Below are 17,767 nucleotides of genomic sequence, written 5' to 3' on the forward strand. Positions count from 1 at the left end.
TGCTTTTGGAATGTGGGGACAATGGCGCCCGCTTGGATACTGAGCTGGCCGTGGAGGGAGATGTGCCTGTTTCCGTCAGCCTCCTTGACCCTTTGAGAGGGTTTACCATACCCTCATTAAGGAAGGACTGAGGAAAAAAGCCTCCACAAAATCATTTTCTATCTGACCCTAAACTGGAGTCTATCCCATATGAAGTTATGGCCATTATTTATTAAATGCTTACCAAGTGCTCGGGCAAAGTGCCAAGCACTTTGTGTGGTATGATAATGCAATGAAGAGGCTGTTATTCTCCCCACAGGAACTGACTCAGGGAGGTTAAGTATTTTGCCAAAGGTACGAAGCTACTATGTGGTAGAGTGAGGAGGATTCCAAACCATGGCTCTTAACGTGCCTCTAATTATCTATCACATAGTGTGGCAGGTCACTTCTCTCCCTGCTTCTAGTTAAATTCCACCGAGACAGGGAAATGAAGTCTCTGGGGATGCTTGGCATTTCTTCCCATGTACCTACCAATTGTTTAGCCAGTCTGAGGCAGATTCACATACCCCAACTCACTTCTGTACAGCTCAGTCCGTTTTTTTTCCAGCACCTACTGGACTAGGTCCGATCAAATGTGGCATTAAACTCACCCTGTAAGTCGTATTTTTCCCCAAACACCAACAACACAGCGTGCTCCATTACAGGAACTTTATTTATGATGGACTTTAAGCCTTATGCAATGAATATATGCTACCAATCCATCTTATAACAAATCCTTGTGCTTAGTTTCTCAGGGGCTATGGGGAATCATGCTCTCACTACGGTTATCGCATTCTTCATCAATATGGCAGTAATACTTGGTTTAAGCCAGTGGCTCACAACCTAAAGTTCCTTTGATGATTTTCTTTTCATGAACCTCAGGAATTGCTGCCATGTCAATAACCAAGAGTGAACAGACCTTTTTTTCTGTTACTGAAGATGATGGAGGATATTAATCCCTGGGTTCTGGAGTCCCCAGGTTGGACACTGTTGCATAAATGATTTTAGAAGAGCTGTGATTCTACAGTTTTGATGATGATTTGTAATTCAGTGTGCAGACCAGAACAGCTTGGGACTCATACATTCTATTTGTAGAATTTCATGCAATATAAAGTCTTTCCATTATTGTTTTCCAAATGGCATCTTTTTTTAAAAAAATGTTTATTTATTTTTAAAAGAGGGAGAGAACGTGGGGCGCCTGAGTGGCTCAGGCGATTAAGCATCTGAGTGTAGATTTTGGCTCAGGTCATGATCTCACGGTTTGTGGAGTTTGAGCCCTGCATTGAACGCTGTGCTGGCAGTGTGGTGCCTGCTTGGAATTCTCTCTCTCTCTCTCTCTCCCCCTCTCCCTCTCTCTCTCTTCTCTCTCTCTCTCTCTCTCTCCCCCTCTCCCTCTCTGTTCCTCCCCAGCTTGCTCACGCTCTCTCTCTCAAAGTAAGGAAATAAACTTAAAAAAAAAAAAGCACCTTCTTATTTAAAAAAAAAGAAAAGAGGAGGTAGAAATAGAGAATATGAGTGGGAGAAAGGCAGAAAGAGAAGGAGACAGAGAATCCCAAGCAGGTTCCGCACTGTTAGCACAGAGCCCTATGTGGGGCTCAAACCCACGAACCATGAGATCATAACTGGAAATGAAATTCAGTCAGACGCTCAACCTACTGAGCCAGCGAGGCACCCCCAAAATGGCATCTTCTAAGGAGGAAAAAAAAAAAAGACAGTTCTTTAAGTTCTTAAAAAAAAAAAAAAAAAGACACTTGTTGAATGTATCCAGGTAAATATTTTAGACCTATCAACCGGTACCCAAAAAATTAAGATGAGGGAGAGAGGCCCACGATGTTATGAAGTAGAAGATGTGTTCAGAATAAATGTATGAACCAAACGGATAATCCACTTAAGAAGGACTGTCAGGTCATTCTGATTTGAGGGCACTTTGCACAATTTAAGAAGGTGAAATGTCACCATTCAGTGATCTGGGCCTGCCCTTTCAGTCTGAGCTCACCTGCAACAACTCTGAGGAGTTCAACTGGCTGCATCCTTTCTCTGTTTGGAGCTATGCTTACTTTCTCCTGGGCTATTCCTATAAGGAAGGGAATAGCTTCTCATATTCTGGAAAAATAACTGGCAGAGTTTTGTTTTCAAAAAAACTGTATTAAACAATCTTTACACAGACACGTGGCGACTAGAGCATAATTTAAAATTTTTTTTTCAACGTTTTTAATTTATTTTTGGGACAGAGAGAGACAGAGCATGAACGGAGGAGGGGCAGAGAGAGAGGGAGGCACAGAATCGGAAACAGGCTCCAGGCTCCGAGCCATCAGCCCAGAGCCTGACGCGGGGCTCGAACTCACGGACTGTGAGATCGTGACCTGGCTGAGGTCGGACGCTTAACCGACTGCGCCACCCAGGCGCCCCAAGAGCATAATTTTAAATAGCCACATCAAAAACAAAGTCTAATAGGGATACATCAACTACTCCTCCACTGAGGATTTTCTATCTGGCCCCACCACCTAGTTTTCCACCTTAAGATACAGGTGGGAAAGTGCTGAAAACATAACCCTGAGGACTCCGGAACTGCAGCACAGTGCAGGAAACACAGTAAGCATGATGGCTGAAGGGGAAAGATTCATTCTCACGGTTACAGAAAGAAACAGCTCCAGAATTTGCTGGGGAGAGAGCGCAGGTCCATGTTGTGACTCAGGACCCTGAGGTAGGAAGTGCAGGAGGAAGAGAAGAGTTAGAAGGACACGAATAGGCTGATAGACACTGCAATGGAGCTGTTGTACCACTGCGTCTTAACAGGCCTGGGTCATGGGCTGTGGCAAACGGAGTTCGTTCACTGATTACCAGCTTTGCTTCCCTTACTAGGAAAGACGTACTTTCGGGGCGCCTGGGTGGCTCAGTCAGTTGAGCGTCCGACTTTGGCTCAGGTCCTGATCTCGTGGTTCGTGGGTTCGAATGCTGCGTCGGGCTCTGTGCTGACAGTTCGGAGCCTGGAGTCTGCTTCAGATCCTCTGTCTCCCTCTCTCTCTGCCCTTCCCCCACTTGCACTTTGCTCTCTCTCTCTCTCTCTCAAAAATAAACATTAAAAAACAACAAATTAAAAAAAAAAAAGACGTACTTTCTTTGACTCCATTCCATTGCTCCAGCACCTTCTATCCCTAAAGACCTGGGGGGATTTGTCACCTTCCCAGATGATGTCTCACTTGAAAGTGGCCTCACTTGAAAGCTTATTACCATCTTTAATTATTAGGCGGGGCAGCTGTTAAGATACAAGGCATGTCTTTCTCCCAGGACTCACTCCAGTACAACTTTCCAAAAAAGTTTTATTTAATTCTGCGGGAGCACTTGAATTTATGCCCCATTAAAGTTTCCTTTTGAAAATTACAAGCTGAAGCCACATCTAACAATTATGACGTTCTCTGGATCCCACATACTTCCTAAAAATGGAAAACTCATTTCATGGTCACAGAGCCAATAGAAAAATATGACTTCATTTGAAATGCCTAATTTTTTCAAGTAAATTAAGTGATTTCAGGTGTTTAAAATGTTTTTTAAAAAGTATTCTATAAACACTGGACATGCTCTGAAAAGATTCTCTTGTAATAAATTACATCGAAGACTGGAGACCAAAATGTTTTCTTCTCCTCTGAGGTTGGCTTTTACTTTCAAATTTAACTCTCACATTTTTAGTACCAAGGTCAAGATAGAGCCTCTTAATATTTATGTTCTTACTCATCTTTCAATTATGCCACAGAACAAACAAGTGGCGCTAGGTTCCTATTTCTAGACTTAGTTACATAATGACTTTGGGTGTGACCACCATGGATGAGTCAATCAATCAGTCAACAAACATGAGTCCCCCCCTATGTGCCAAGTAGGACCAAGTTGCATGGGAACAGCTGGCATGGTCACAGCCCTAATGAAGATCAGGGTTCCAAGTTTCCAGTAACATCAAATAAAGAGCTGAGTTGAGACATACTGAAAACTCCTTACTTTCCAGGAGGAGTGTCTCCTTTACCTGTTTTCTTGGGGGAAGTGGGGAGAGGAACATCCACGGACATGAATGAAAATGCCAAGGACTCTAACTTCACCAAGACTTCCTCCCAATTTTCCATGGCCCCTACTGGGTACAGGGATCTTTGGGCTCGTGTCTTAAAGTCTGTGGAAGATCCTGTAAGGAGCAAGCGCAAGTCCAGATCGGCGGTCTCTGGGGGGTTATATCCTAGAGCAAATGGCCGGGGGGGGGGTTCTCTCTCAGGAAACTGCAGCAATGAGGGCTCTGCGTGGAGAGCTAAGCATGACGCCTGGTACAAAGTGCCGCCTGATGTTCAGGGCTGTCCATGACCTGCCTCCAGCCTTTTCAGCCATCACTGCCTTTCAGACATCCTAGTCACCCTATTCCACTGGCTCAACAGAACTCCTTGTTTTTTTGCACCTGTTCCAGCTTCCACACCTTTGCTTGTGCTATGCTGCCTGGAATGCCTTTCTTTCTCATTTCTCTGCTCTTCCAATTCATGTCTATTTACCAGCTCATTTAAAATGTCATCCTCTCCATGAAGCTTATCTCATGCATCACCCAACCAGAAGTTTCTTTCTCCTCTGGACTGCCACACACATTGTCTGTATATGTCTCTCTTCTATTGTTTATCATATTTTCACTTGTATGACAGTCATCTCATTTCATCTGTTAACTTCCCTATAAAACCCAAAGATAGCAGAGTCCAGTCTTATTGATGGTCTTATTTCTCACATCCCACCCAGTGTTTCCAGGGTTTTGAAACTGGGTTCTGCAAAGCTGCAGGGTTCCACAGAGGTGTCTTGAGACCCCCGGGAGGAACAGAGAGAGAACAGGGACACATGGAGACCCCTGCCCCTCAATGTGCTTCAGTCAGATGAGTTCTGATTTTAATTCTTCTATTTATTGTGATTCATGTCAGCCCTTTTTTTTTAAAGCTTCTGTTAGAGACAAAAAAAGAAAACCACTGCAATAGACAATGTCAAATAAGTGAATAGAACTACACCCTATGTCTCTAATGCTTTCTTGATTCAGAGAAAATGAATTCCAATGATTAAAAAGGAGGAGCAGAGGTTCAGAGGGCCTGTCAATCGAAGAATACAGTCACAACAGAGGGCCCTTTCTCCTGTCCCGTATTGACCTTTTTACATTAAGATTTGATAGAAGCCCTTGGAGCCCTGAACGAATTATGTTTAAGGCATTAAAACAGAACCACTCCAGCTGCTGGTTCTGCTCTGGTGTGTGAGTGTGTGTGCACATACACAGGCACACCTACTGTGCTTTGATCTCAATGTAACTTCAGGGATACAGGAAAGGGTTACATATCATGCCGATGTCTCTTGATCCCTCTCCTCCCACCCCCCAAATATATCTACTCTTCCTTTAGTCTGTACCACTGTAACTGGCTCTAAATACCCACTCTGTGGCTCAGGCTAAAGCTGCAGACGTTTTCCTTGATTTCTCTTTCTGTCACTACCCACATCCAATTTATCAGTAAGTACACTCGGGTCTACCTCTAAAACATGTTCTGAAGCAGCTCATTTCTCCCTGCTACCAACTGCTGTGGTTCAGGCCTCATCATTTCCTACCTCCATTACTCTAATGTGTCTCTTCTCTGGTCTCCCGCGGTCTGCCCTCTCCTCCCTATTATCCGCTCTCCAGGCGGCAGCAAAAGTCGTGTTTAAACCCCTCCCGTTACAAACTCTCAAGGTTTCTCATCAAATGTAGAGTACCACTCTGACTCCTAACTGGTAAAAATAATCTGGCAAGTATTTCTATTTCACTCCAAATTAAGCAGATTTGCTTCTCCGGATACTTTCCCATCGGGGAGTTTTCCTTTTCTTTAGGAAAGAAGATGCATTAGTAGGCGCCTGAGCAGAGAGACGGAAGGGTGCCATCACTCAAAAACAGAAGGGACTTACGGCTTCAGATTTGGGAGGCACTGGAGGCGGAGGTAGGGCGATCTCTGAAGACTTCACTGCCGCTCCCAGAGCTCCGGGGGCAGGAAGAGGAGAGGCTGCGCACTTGGACCGGACAGAACCTCTGGGCTGATCGCATCTGCTCTCCTCGCTCAGGGAACGAGTGAGGGGCTGCTGGCTGGGCTTGCCGTCCTCCAGCCAGAGCTCTTCGTACGGGAGTTCGGACTTGCCTGCGATGCCTGCTGACTCCTCACTGGCTTCCGGGAAAAGGTAGTCGCTCCCACTGTCACCCAGGTCCTGGTAGGGCAGGATGTCATGAGGAAAGGGGGCCCACTCTCCCCCCAGGTCCCTGCAGCCATGAAGGTTCACCTCGCTGTTGCCATGGAGATTGTTGCCATACACACAGACGGAGAGCCGGTGGAAGGACTGGGTGAGCTCATCGCGAGCGTAGCTAAGCGAATTGGGCACGTGGTTGTGGCCAGAGCACCGGCCCTTCTTGGGGCTCTTGCAGTCCTCATTCCAGTCAGTTTTCACGTCTCGGACAGCCCGGGAATACTCATCGATGTCGAACTGTTCCTGGCAGATACCCAGCCAGTGATGGACCAGGGTTTCGGGCCACACTTCTCCCTTCACCAAGTGTTCTGGGAGGCTAAACTTGGGGACGGTCAAGTGCAAAGGGAAGTGCATGGGGAGGATCTTGTTGTTCCGCAGCACACAGCAAACCACCACTGTCTTGGTCTGGATGTTCACAAACTTGTAGCGATGCCCCTCACGGATGAAGTGGAGGTCGTAGGGGTTCCTGGGGGGAGGGCTGGGCACAGTCACATTCACGGGGAGCCTGGTTTTCTCCACAATGTTGCGGATGGTGTGCTCGCCCTCCTGCATCTGAAGCTCCAGGGGACTCCGGGTGCTAAATCTGCCCTTGCACTGGAATGGAAGGCTAATGCTTTCATTGGTCCGGTGATTCATGCAAATGAGGCAGGGCATTTTGCCTTTGCCCAGCTTACTGATGGAATTGAGTTTCCCAATCTTTTTGAAGATTGTGTTGAGTCGTGACTTCTCTTTGAAAGTCTTTGCATACAAGATTTCTGCCTGCCCCATTAGAGTGAGTTCATCCCCAGTACAGAGGGTGATGTTGTAAACTTCGGTGTCCTCGTTGCACTCACCCGAAGCAACCTACAATAGGATATATCAAATTTTAGGTTAGTTTCCCTTAGTCCATTCCCACAAAGAAGGAGACAACTTGCCATTAAGATACACGAGCACACATACAGAGGAAAACGCTATTTTAACATTCCTTGTATAAAATTTATATGGTTAACAATAACATGAAGATAATCATTTAACCTTTTAAAAACACACTCTGCTCTGAAGAAAAAAGCAATCTGTTCATTAATAAAAATTTGAGAAGCACAGAGAAAAGACACAAAAAGAAAATAACACCCACGGGCCTGATTCAGAGACAGCCATGGTTAACGGTTTGATAAACATCCTTCCAGTTTCTTTGTCTATGTAGAATAGCCTATCGTATGAATAATTATTTGGGGACATTAATCTCATCATTCTGTCTTTTCCAGTTATAAAAAACGCTTCCATGAACACCACTGTAAGAAAATTCCTTATTTTTTAGTATTAAAATTTTATGAAACTTTCTGAAATTGGAATTGGGACAGAGGATGTAAAAATGTTTTATTTCTCCCTGTTCTTGAATTTTATTCTACTCATGTTCATTGGAAGAAATATTAGAAAATACAGATGTAAAAATGAACAAATTCTATAGTTTTACCACTAAAGATAATCTATGTTAACAATTTTATATAAACAAGAGAAAAAAAGAAATGAGACGTGTCGTCTATCTCAGAGATTTGTGAACACACACACAGTTTTCTTGTTTCGTTTCTCACTATATTCATTTTCTCATGTACTGACCTTCTGTATTTGATTATCTGGGGATGTGCCTTAATGTTTGACTGGTTCTTTATTATTCGATGAGTTTTCCCAATGTTTGGCAATTGTAAATAGTACTGCAACGAATTTTATTTTATTTATTTATTTTTTTTACAGTTCATTTCCTTAGGATAAAGGCCCAGAAGTTGAATTGCATGGGTAAAGCTATATATACACTTGAGAGGTCTAATATGTACTTGCTGTTGTGCTTTATCAATGTTATAGTTATTTATACTTCTTCCACTTTATGAAATTACCTGCCTCTCCATACTCAGGATAAAGAAGTTTAACATTTGCCAATATTAAAGGTAAAGCATGCATCCTGCGTTTATTCATTCACATTTTATTTCCATTTGCTTTAGTTGACTATTAGGATAGTGAATATGTTTTGGTATTTTTTATGTGGCTATTTAGGTCTCTTTGTGACTGTCTATCTGTGTCCTTCACCCATTTTGCTAATGGGATGGTCATCTTACCTGTTACTTTTCATGTAATGTGAATGTCCTTTATGCTCTATATTTTCAATTTGTTGCTTGAATTTCAACTTTATAACTTCTTTAAGTGCTAAAGGTTTGTCTTCCTATGTAGCAAACATTTTCAAAATTTTCCTTTGTAATTTCATTCTTGGGCATTATGCTTCTACTAGTTAATACAAATCATTGGTTCTGAGTTAGGCGTGATTTTGTCCCCATTCTCCAGGCCCTGGGGACATCTGACAAAGTTTGGAGATGTTTTTGATTGTCATGGCTGGGAGGGTGCTACTTATACCTAGCAGGTAGAGGCCAGGTATGTTGTTAAACATGCCACAATCACAGAACAATCCTTCATGGCAAAGAATGATCTAGTCCAGATTTCAGTAGTGCTGAGATTGAGAAAAACTGATATATTTAACCAATATTTTCTTCTAGTATTTTGATGGTGTTTCATTTATTAACTATTTAACTTATTTAATTAAAATTTCTTTGATGGATTATGAAAGGTAGAGATCTCACTTTCATTTTTTAAACAGTTAATGACTGCCCAGTATACTTCCTAAATAACTATTTTCATCACGTATTTGAAGTGCTGCTACTTTGATCATGCACTAAATTTATATAACACATGGGGTGCCTGCCTGGCTCAGTGGGTAGAGCGTGAGACTCTTGATCTCAGGGTTGTGAGTTCAAGCCCCATGCTGGGCATGGAGTCCAAATAAAAAAATCAAAAAAATTATAAAACACATACATTCATTGTAACTTATATTTGTATCTACTTTGGGGCCATTTATCTTAATGACCTTTCTGCCTACTGTCTCATCATAACTAAGTTGTTTCAATTTCTACGTCTTTATCTTACATTTTCAGATCTGATAACAAAAGCCCTCATTTGTGGTTATTCTGACTCAAAACATTTTTGGGTGGCAAGAAACGAGAAGCAAAGTCAAAAGTCAAGTAACAGTCTGAGAGAAAATATCTGCAATATTTCTGCAAGTAAAGAACTAACACCCTTAATACATACGCAACTTAAATTTTGAGAGAGAGAGTGTGCGCACAAGTGGGGGAGGGTCAGAGAGAGGGAGGGAGAGAGAATCCCAAGCAGGCTCTGCATCATCAGCACAAAGCCCGATGCAGGGCTTGAACCCACGACCCGTGTGATCATGACCTGAGCTGAGGTCAAGAGTTGGATGCTTAATGGACCTGAGCCACTCAGGTGCTCCTACATAAGCAACTTTTAAAAAAATGACCAAAAATCCTCCAGAAAAACTGGCAAAAGTCATAAAAAGCCAATTCACTAAAAAGAAGTGCACAACAGACTTCAAACCAAGGAAAAGATGTTCAACTTCTTTTATAATTAGAGAAAAATAAATGAAAATTATACTGAGATACCGCGTCTTATCTCGAACACTGATAAAAGCTTGAACTCATACTCAGCTGGGGAGGCTATGAGGAAACAGGTACTCTTGTTCATAGCTGGTGGAAATATAAAATGATTTCCCCATGGCGGGGAATTTGACAATATCTAACCAAACTATGCACCCATTTATCCCTCCACTCAGCAATCCTACTTCTAGGAAATTACCCAAAGACATTCCTCCATCAGTATGAAAATACAAATGCACAAAGTTGAGTATTATTTGTATTTGTACAATACCAGAACCAATCTTAATGCCCAAACATAAGAAATTGATAGGATAAACTGAGGCACAAACACAAAATATATTATGCAAAAAAGAACAAGAATGAGTTCAATGAATTAACATGAAATGACTTCCATGATATATTAAGTGAAAAAAAACCCAAAGTGCATAAAAGTTTATACAATATACTACCTTTTCATTTAAGAAAGAAGGAAAAAAAATCAGTATATATTTTTCTGCTTATTTTTATATATATAAAAAAAGGAATACAAGAAAAACAAGCCAGAAAACAATGAAATTGGTACTTAAGGGAGGTAAGGAGGGAGGGACACCTCTGTGAGTGTGCCTTCCTATCGAGTTTTAATGTTTAGGAGATATGCTAATGTTCCAACATATTCCAAAAATAAAATAAAGTCAACAAAAATTTAAAAGAAACTGAAAGCTGAATGCAAATGGAAACAGATAAATCCAATCTTATTTCAAAGAAAAACTTACCACACAGGGGACAGAGACAGAGAAATCATCCAAGTAACTTTAAAATGTTTTGACATAAATTGCCAGTAGGGAAAAAAAGACCAACTACTATGGTGTTCTTTTAGGTAGATTTGTTTTGCATAAGAGAATGGACATAGGGATTCTGAGACCATTTATGTATATTGTAAAAATAAACAAATGAGTAAACATATTCTCTTGAGAGCCAGAGTTTTCACTGTGGAGGGAAGACAGAAATGTGGAACTAGGAAAGGTAAGAAAGAACTCCGCTGGGTTGACTGAAATTGGGAGGTACTGGGATTAACTCATAATTTTAGGAAACTGTACATGCTCGCACACATCTATGTCTTAGCTTTGTTCTTTCCAAGGGATTAGAAGTAAAGACATCACCGAATATACATAGTGTCCCAAACCATTCCCTACTAAAAGGAATCTTGATTCCAGGACTAGGGCAGGAAAGGTATAAGATAAGCTTGGGACATTTTGTTGTGCCAGAAAGTGAAGAAGTGCTCCCGACATGATGGGAACATGTCAAAAGGACATAGGAGTCCGCCTGAATTGGCCTCCATTGGCCAAATCTGGGATGATTTGAGCATCATAATACATAAAGACTGCAATGAATTATAATCTATTGAACAAAGCAGGAATGCCTAAATCCACACTGTTATCAAAATGAAGAATGAATGAAAAAAATGAAGGGGGTAAGGTGACAAATGCACAGGAGTGGTGGGATTCAAGATTGGTCTACACAAGAAATATCAATGAAAGCTTAATTTATAGGATGAATTTGATTGAGTACGTTATGTGAGTGGTCTTAGAGTGTCTTCCTTCAAAATGCATACTGATTGCGAGGGGAGAAAAAGTAACTACAGACTGGAGAAACTTAACAACACTCTGACCAGGTGATCAAATTTAATACAACCAGAGGGGGATCCCCATGTCGTGTGCCTCTGGATGTGATTCCTGATTTTAGGACCTCAGTTATAGAACATTCCACCTGCAACTGCATTACTAGAATCTAATTACCTAATTACAAAGAAAGAACTGACAAACCCAAATTGAGAAATATTGTATAAAATACCTGGTGTATGTTCTTGAAAAACATCCATGTGATGAAAGACAAGAAAGGTTGAAGAACTGCTCCAGGTTAAAGTGAATTAGAGACAAAATGCAACATAACTGCAACACGCAATCCTGGAATGGATTCTGAACTAAAGGGAAAAAAATGCTATGAAGTACATCTTGGATGGATTGTAGAGTATCACATCACTTATGTAAAAATATACTCTTTTTACATAAGAAAATATCCTTATTTTAGAAATATACACTGATGTATTAAGGAGGAAAGGGCATAATGTATGTAATTCACTCTGAAATGATTCAGAAAAATATAAGTTATATGTGTGTATGTATATGTGTATATACGGGGTAGAAGATGATGAAACAAACGTGGCAAAATGTTAAAAGCTGGTGAATCTGGTAAGGTGTTTAGGGTGATCTGTTATTATTGTATTTAGGGAGATCTTTTATTATTCTTGCAAAAATTTTTTAAGACTGCAAGTATTTCAAAATAAAAAATTAAAACAGGGGGCGCCTGGGTGGCTCAGTCGGCTAAGTCCGACTCTTGGTTTTGGCTCAGGTCACGATCTCACCTTTTGTGAGTTCGAACCTTGCATCAGGCTCCATGCTGACAGTACGGAGCCTGCCTGGGGTTCTCTCTCTCCCTCTCTCTCTGCCCCTCCTCTGCTCTGTCTCTCAAAATAAATAAACTTAAAAAAAAGTTAACACAGGACACTAAGAAAATTTTAGATATTTTTGCGTATTTTTCCAGATGAACTTCACAATCATTTTGTCTATGGTTTGCATTGGTAATTTTATTGGCAGTGAATCTACCTGCTGTTTTGGCAAGGAGTGACATCATCATCATATTTATAAATAAGCACATGACAATGCTCATCATTTATTGAGATTTTATTTCCTTAATTAAGTTTGCCTTTGTTTTCGATCCCTGAACGTTGCTGTTCATTTGTACTTGCTGCATATGATTTGTTGCGATCCCCTATGTCCAGGAACCTCACTGCAAGAGTTTTTTCCAGTTGATCACCTTGAAATTCTTAAGTGACTAAATCTTACGTAACCAATGCAAACTTTATCTTTTTTTTTTTTTTTTTTTTTTTTTTTTAGTTTTCAACCCTTCTCCCTGACAACAGTATGGTGGTGAGAGTGTTGTTCCATATTTTAATATGAATATCATCAGTATTTTAATATCAAATGAGGAATTTGATGGTTTGACATGGATTTTTTAAATCATATTGGTAATGTGTCTTACCAATTCTAGTTTTCTAAATGTTTCTACAAGAATTTTTTTTTTTTAATGTTTATTTATTTTGAGAGAGAGAGAGAGAGACAGAGAGCAACGGAGGGGCAGAGAGAGAGAGAGGGAGAGAGAGAAACCCAAGCAGGCTCCATGCTGTCATTGCAGAGCCTGAAGTGGGGCTCGACCTCACAACTGTGAGATCATGCTAAGAGCCGAAATCAAGAGAGTCGGACACTCAATCAACTGAGCCACCCAGGTGCCCCTCTACAAAGAAATTTTAAAAATGTTTTTAATCAAATGCCATTTCTGTATCCAATAAAATAGTCATGTTTATTTTTAATTTTGATGTGCTATGTTTTATATGAGTAGATTCTCCAATATTGAAACAACCCTACATGCCTGAAATAATTATGAGCGTGGTGCACTTACACTACATGATTCTTCTGATACTATTTCCTCTATGACTTATGTATCTCAGTCACAGGTGAAATTAGTCTATAGCTCTATTATGTTATCTTTGTCAGGTTTTCGTATCAAGCTTATTTATACTAAGCTGGAGATAGATTTTTTTTTTCTTTTATGTTACTAAAAAAGCATCTGGGTAAAGTGACCAGCAATGTTCATGTTATTTACTAAGCGGTAATCATCAGTGTGTGTTTAGAAAACCTGTGGCAATCTCTGTAAATAGTTTCTTACTCACTATTCTAGGTCATTCTATGTAATTTTAAACTTTGGAACAGCAATCTGTCAATCCGTATTAGTGCTATAGAAAACAAACAGCTCCATTGTCTTGTTAGTGAAGTGCGTTTCTCTGTAGCAGGCACTATCAGAACATAAATGCCAGCACAATATTATTTTAATGGTAGTTCAGGCTCCCAAAATCCATTTTAGGTGACTCAGATTAAGTGTTGCTATTATTTTTAACAAGACCTCAATTTAATTGTATTTATTTTCAGACTCTGTATTCATCTGGGCGTCTATATTGGAATAAGTTTAGGAATCTAAATAAATAAATTAATAATAAATAAGCACAATTTGGGGGGCCGGGGTGGCTCAGTAGGTTGAGCATCTGACTCTTGATTTCAGCTCAGGTCATGATCCCAAGGATACTGGATGGAGCCCCGAATCAGTCTCTGTGCTGAGCGTGGAGCCTGCTTGAGATTCTCTTCCCCCACCCTGCTGACCCTCTATCCTGCTTGCACACTCTCTAACAAAAATAAAATAATAAAATAAAATAAAATAAATATAAATGAACTTATTTGGAATAATTTCAGATTTGCAGAAAAGGTGCAAAGTTGTAAACCCTTTGTCTAATTTCTCCTGTTAACATACTACTGAACCGTGGCACGTTATTATCAAAACTAAGAAATTAACACTAATACAAGACTACTAAGTCAACCACAAAGCTTTATTTGGACTTAATTAATTTTTTTCCCACTAATCTCCTTTTTCTGTTCCAGGATCAAGCCAGGATATCACAAGGCATCCAGTCCTTTATTCTGTGAGTTTCTTGGTCTTTCCTCGTTTTTTATGACCTTGGGAGTTTTAAAGAATATAGATTAGGTTGTTCTTTTTTCTAAAAAGAGAGGGAGCAAGGGAGTAAGTAGGCTCCATGCTCCTGATGCAGGGCTCCATTCTACGACCCGGGAGCATGACCTGAGCTGAAATCAAGAGTCAGATGCTCAACCGACTGAGCTACCCAGGTGCCCAGAGAAGAGGGTTTTTTTTTAAGCTAATAAATCATTTATAAATTATAGTATTTGGCACGTATCAGGGCTGACTTTCTTTTCCCACAGGACTTGTAGTCTCAAGGCTTCAGTTACTTTATTCTCTTGACTTTGATCACGAAGAGTCCCTATGAAGATTCATTTGCTATTCATTCTACTTTTAGTTTATCCCTAAGGCTTTTATTTTCAGTTAGCATCTAGCTATGTTTACAATAATACAGATCAGAAGTCAGCAAACTATTGTGCATAGTCCAAATGTGGCCCACCATCTGACTTTGTAAATAAAGTTTTATTAGGACATTGCTGTGTTCATTCCTTTATGCACAGTTTACGACTGCTTTCACTCTACAATGGCAGCGTTGAGTGGGTGCAATGGTAACTGTAAGCCCGCAAACTAAAACAAATCTTTTAAAAAGTAGTCTCCATGTTGGGTGTGGAGCACAATGTGGGGCTTGAACTCTCAACCATGAGATCAAGACCTGAGCTGGCACCAAGAGTTGGACTCTTAACTCACTGAGTCACCCAGGTGCCCCACCACAAATGTATTTATTCTTTGTCCCTCTACAGAAAAAGTTTGCCGAGCCCAGGGATAGATGAATGAAAAGATCTATGGCCTTTGGAAATTAACTGGAACAAAACTATTAACTAAGTTATGAGCTGAGTTTGTATCTGCCTTTAGTATTAGGTGACCTCAGGCAAAATGAGAACATTACCGCTACCGTCTACTCTACTAGCTTAATCAGTGTATGTAAACAACTTCCCACAGTGGCAAGTTCTCAATAAATAGAGGCCATTAATATTACTTTTATGAACAATAAAAACATTAAAGAAGTTGTAAAAAGTAAGCTCTGTGCCCAATTTGGGGCTCGAATTCACAACCCTGAGATCAAGAGTTGAATTCTCTACCAACTGAGCCAGCCAGTTGCCCCCCAAACATTTAAATTCTTTTATTTATTTTGAGAGAGAGTGAGCATGAGCAGGGGACGGCAGAGAGAGAGGGGACAGAGGATCTGAAAGGGCTCTGTGTGGACAGCAGACCGTGGGGTTGGTGCCTATGTAGGGCTTGAACTCCTGAACCGTGACACTATGACCTGAGCCAAAGTCAGATTCTTAACCAATTGGGCCACCCAGGCACCCCACAAAAACATTTAACTTCTTAATAATTCTGTTTCATACTGACTTTCACCTCTGTGTAGGTTCATGTTGGCTTCTATTTCTACCTACTACTGTTTTCAAGCCCTAACCACTACTTTAAGCATTATCCTTTCTTCTGTACTGAAGAATTGCTCAAGTTTTTATTCAATGTGTTATCCCAAAATAAAACTTAATGTCAGAATAGGGCCTGAAATATCCTTACAGTTACATCCCAAAGGAAGTGAACATATTGAAATGATTCAAAAAAAATATACCGTTTTAAGGCAGACTAGCCTCCAAAATGCTCAGATGCACTGCTGTACTTCCTTTTTAGTAAAACTTTGTAAAAAACTTGGCAGTTCATCCATTTGGATCAGGATGGAGACAGGGATGTTGAGAGAAAGGGTTCTCATGAGACTTGAGAAACACACACACACTCACTCACACAACAAACTATTTCCAGTTAACATCCAAGGAGCTTCTCAATTGTGACGGAGTAACAGAGCATATGTTTCTTTCTAGACCTTTAAATCAACTTAATATATTTTTCCTAATTTACCTTTATAAACATACACCTTCTAGATTGAAGAAATCATAGGGTCTAGTGAGTACCACACATGAAAAGAAATGAAAGCGAACGTCCGTGTAGCTTGTGAGACACAAATCAAGACGGGACGTGCACAGTTTAAACAGCTCAGAATTATCCTTACTAAATGTCACTCTCTGGGCACATTCAACAGTTTTGTCTACGTTCTTGTGTATGTGTATACTTCTAGAGGAAGTTACTCCTACTCCCATACATAAAAATGTATAACACATGTGAGTACAATCTGTAATTCCACGCTCCCAACCCTGATGGCATCATTAATGCCAGCAATGAGTTCTGCATAAATTATGAGACTAACGTCCCAACCGATCTTGTGGTCACTGTTGGTGACGGGTGAAGAATCTCCTGAATAAATGCTCTTCCTCTGGCAGTTGAGCCAGTCTCCTCTGGTTTCCACAGATGTGATTTATTTGCATAATTTCTTTCCTTTTTTATTTTTTTAAGAGCAAAAGAAACAATGCGTTCTGTCTAAGTGCTTCGGTATGCGTGCCTGCTTAACATTTCCAGTTTCAATGTTTCCTGAAAGGAAGTAATTCAAAGTGTGTTATCTAAACAACTCTAATAGGTCTAATCCAGGAAACTATCAGGGTTTTACTGTTCATAATACCATTCGGAATTAATACCCCATGGTCAAGCAACATTTTAAAACACTGATATAAAGTTTTACACACACCCACACCCACAGACAGCTCTGGCAACAGATAATCTGTTTTCTAAGAACAGTTGTTCTAAAGATCAAACATGTTACAGAGGTCAACATTTCAACTCTTGAAAAAAAAAATCAGGATTGATCTGACTGCTAGATCAAATAACTAATATGTGATTAGTATTAGGTCATTTCCCCCCAAACTTCAATTTTTGTATCTCTTTTCTTTGGGAAAATGGCAGAAAATGAGGAACAACAGGCATGAAGAGTTAAGATAAATGTCAATCCTGAGCGTTCCTCTCTCTTTTTAAACAGGAAATAGGGCAAGGAGGAGAAGTGCGTGGCAATGATTTAATTTGCAGTGGTAGGCAGAGGGCTTGCCAAATGGTCGTTTTCCAGACAAGGCCTCAAAACCTCAGAAGACCAACAACAACAAGAACAACAAAAATCAAAGCCACTGGGCTATCTTCAAACACTGACATAATTAACCTCACAATTGTATCCAATTTATCATTCTGAATGACTCTTGAAAATAAAGGACATCTGACTCATGGTAAAGAAAACACGCAATTAAAAAAATTTTTTTTCTTACATCTGACAAAATTTAGATTGACCAATAATTGATAATTTCTGATCTCTCTGGAATATAGTCAAGAACAAGGCAGTGAGCTCAAGGCCTCTGATCAGCCAAGAAAATATGATGTTAATGTTAGGGCTTATAGAAAAGCCTTGAAAGACCATATCTCAGCATGCTTACTCCCCTATAATAAAAATTCCATTCAAACTGTTACCAGACCACAGCAGAATAGAAGTAGGAATTAAAACTGGACAT

The 17,767-nt window shown here is 40.2% G+C and overlaps 1 protein-coding gene across 2 annotated transcripts in view; it reads right to left on the minus strand.

The window, feature by feature from the left end:
- The window catches only part of GAREM1 (GRB2 associated regulator of MAPK1 subtype 1), a 198,930-nt gene that overhangs the window by 12,181 nt on the left and 168,982 nt on the right, over nucleotides 1–17,767 (minus strand). For both annotated transcript variants that reach the window (XM_042910137.1, XM_042910136.1), the window contains exon 4: nucleotides 5,953–7,125. In XM_042910137.1, the coding sequence (XP_042766071.1) occupies nucleotides 5,953–7,125 (1,173 nt within the window). The remainder of the gene's footprint in view (nucleotides 1–5,952; nucleotides 7,126–17,767) is intronic.

This window comes from Panthera leo, chromosome D3, assembly GCF_018350215.1.
Source record: "Panthera leo isolate Ple1 chromosome D3, P.leo_Ple1_pat1.1, whole genome shotgun sequence".
Taxonomy (NCBI): Eukaryota; Metazoa; Chordata; class Mammalia; order Carnivora; family Felidae; genus Panthera; species Panthera leo.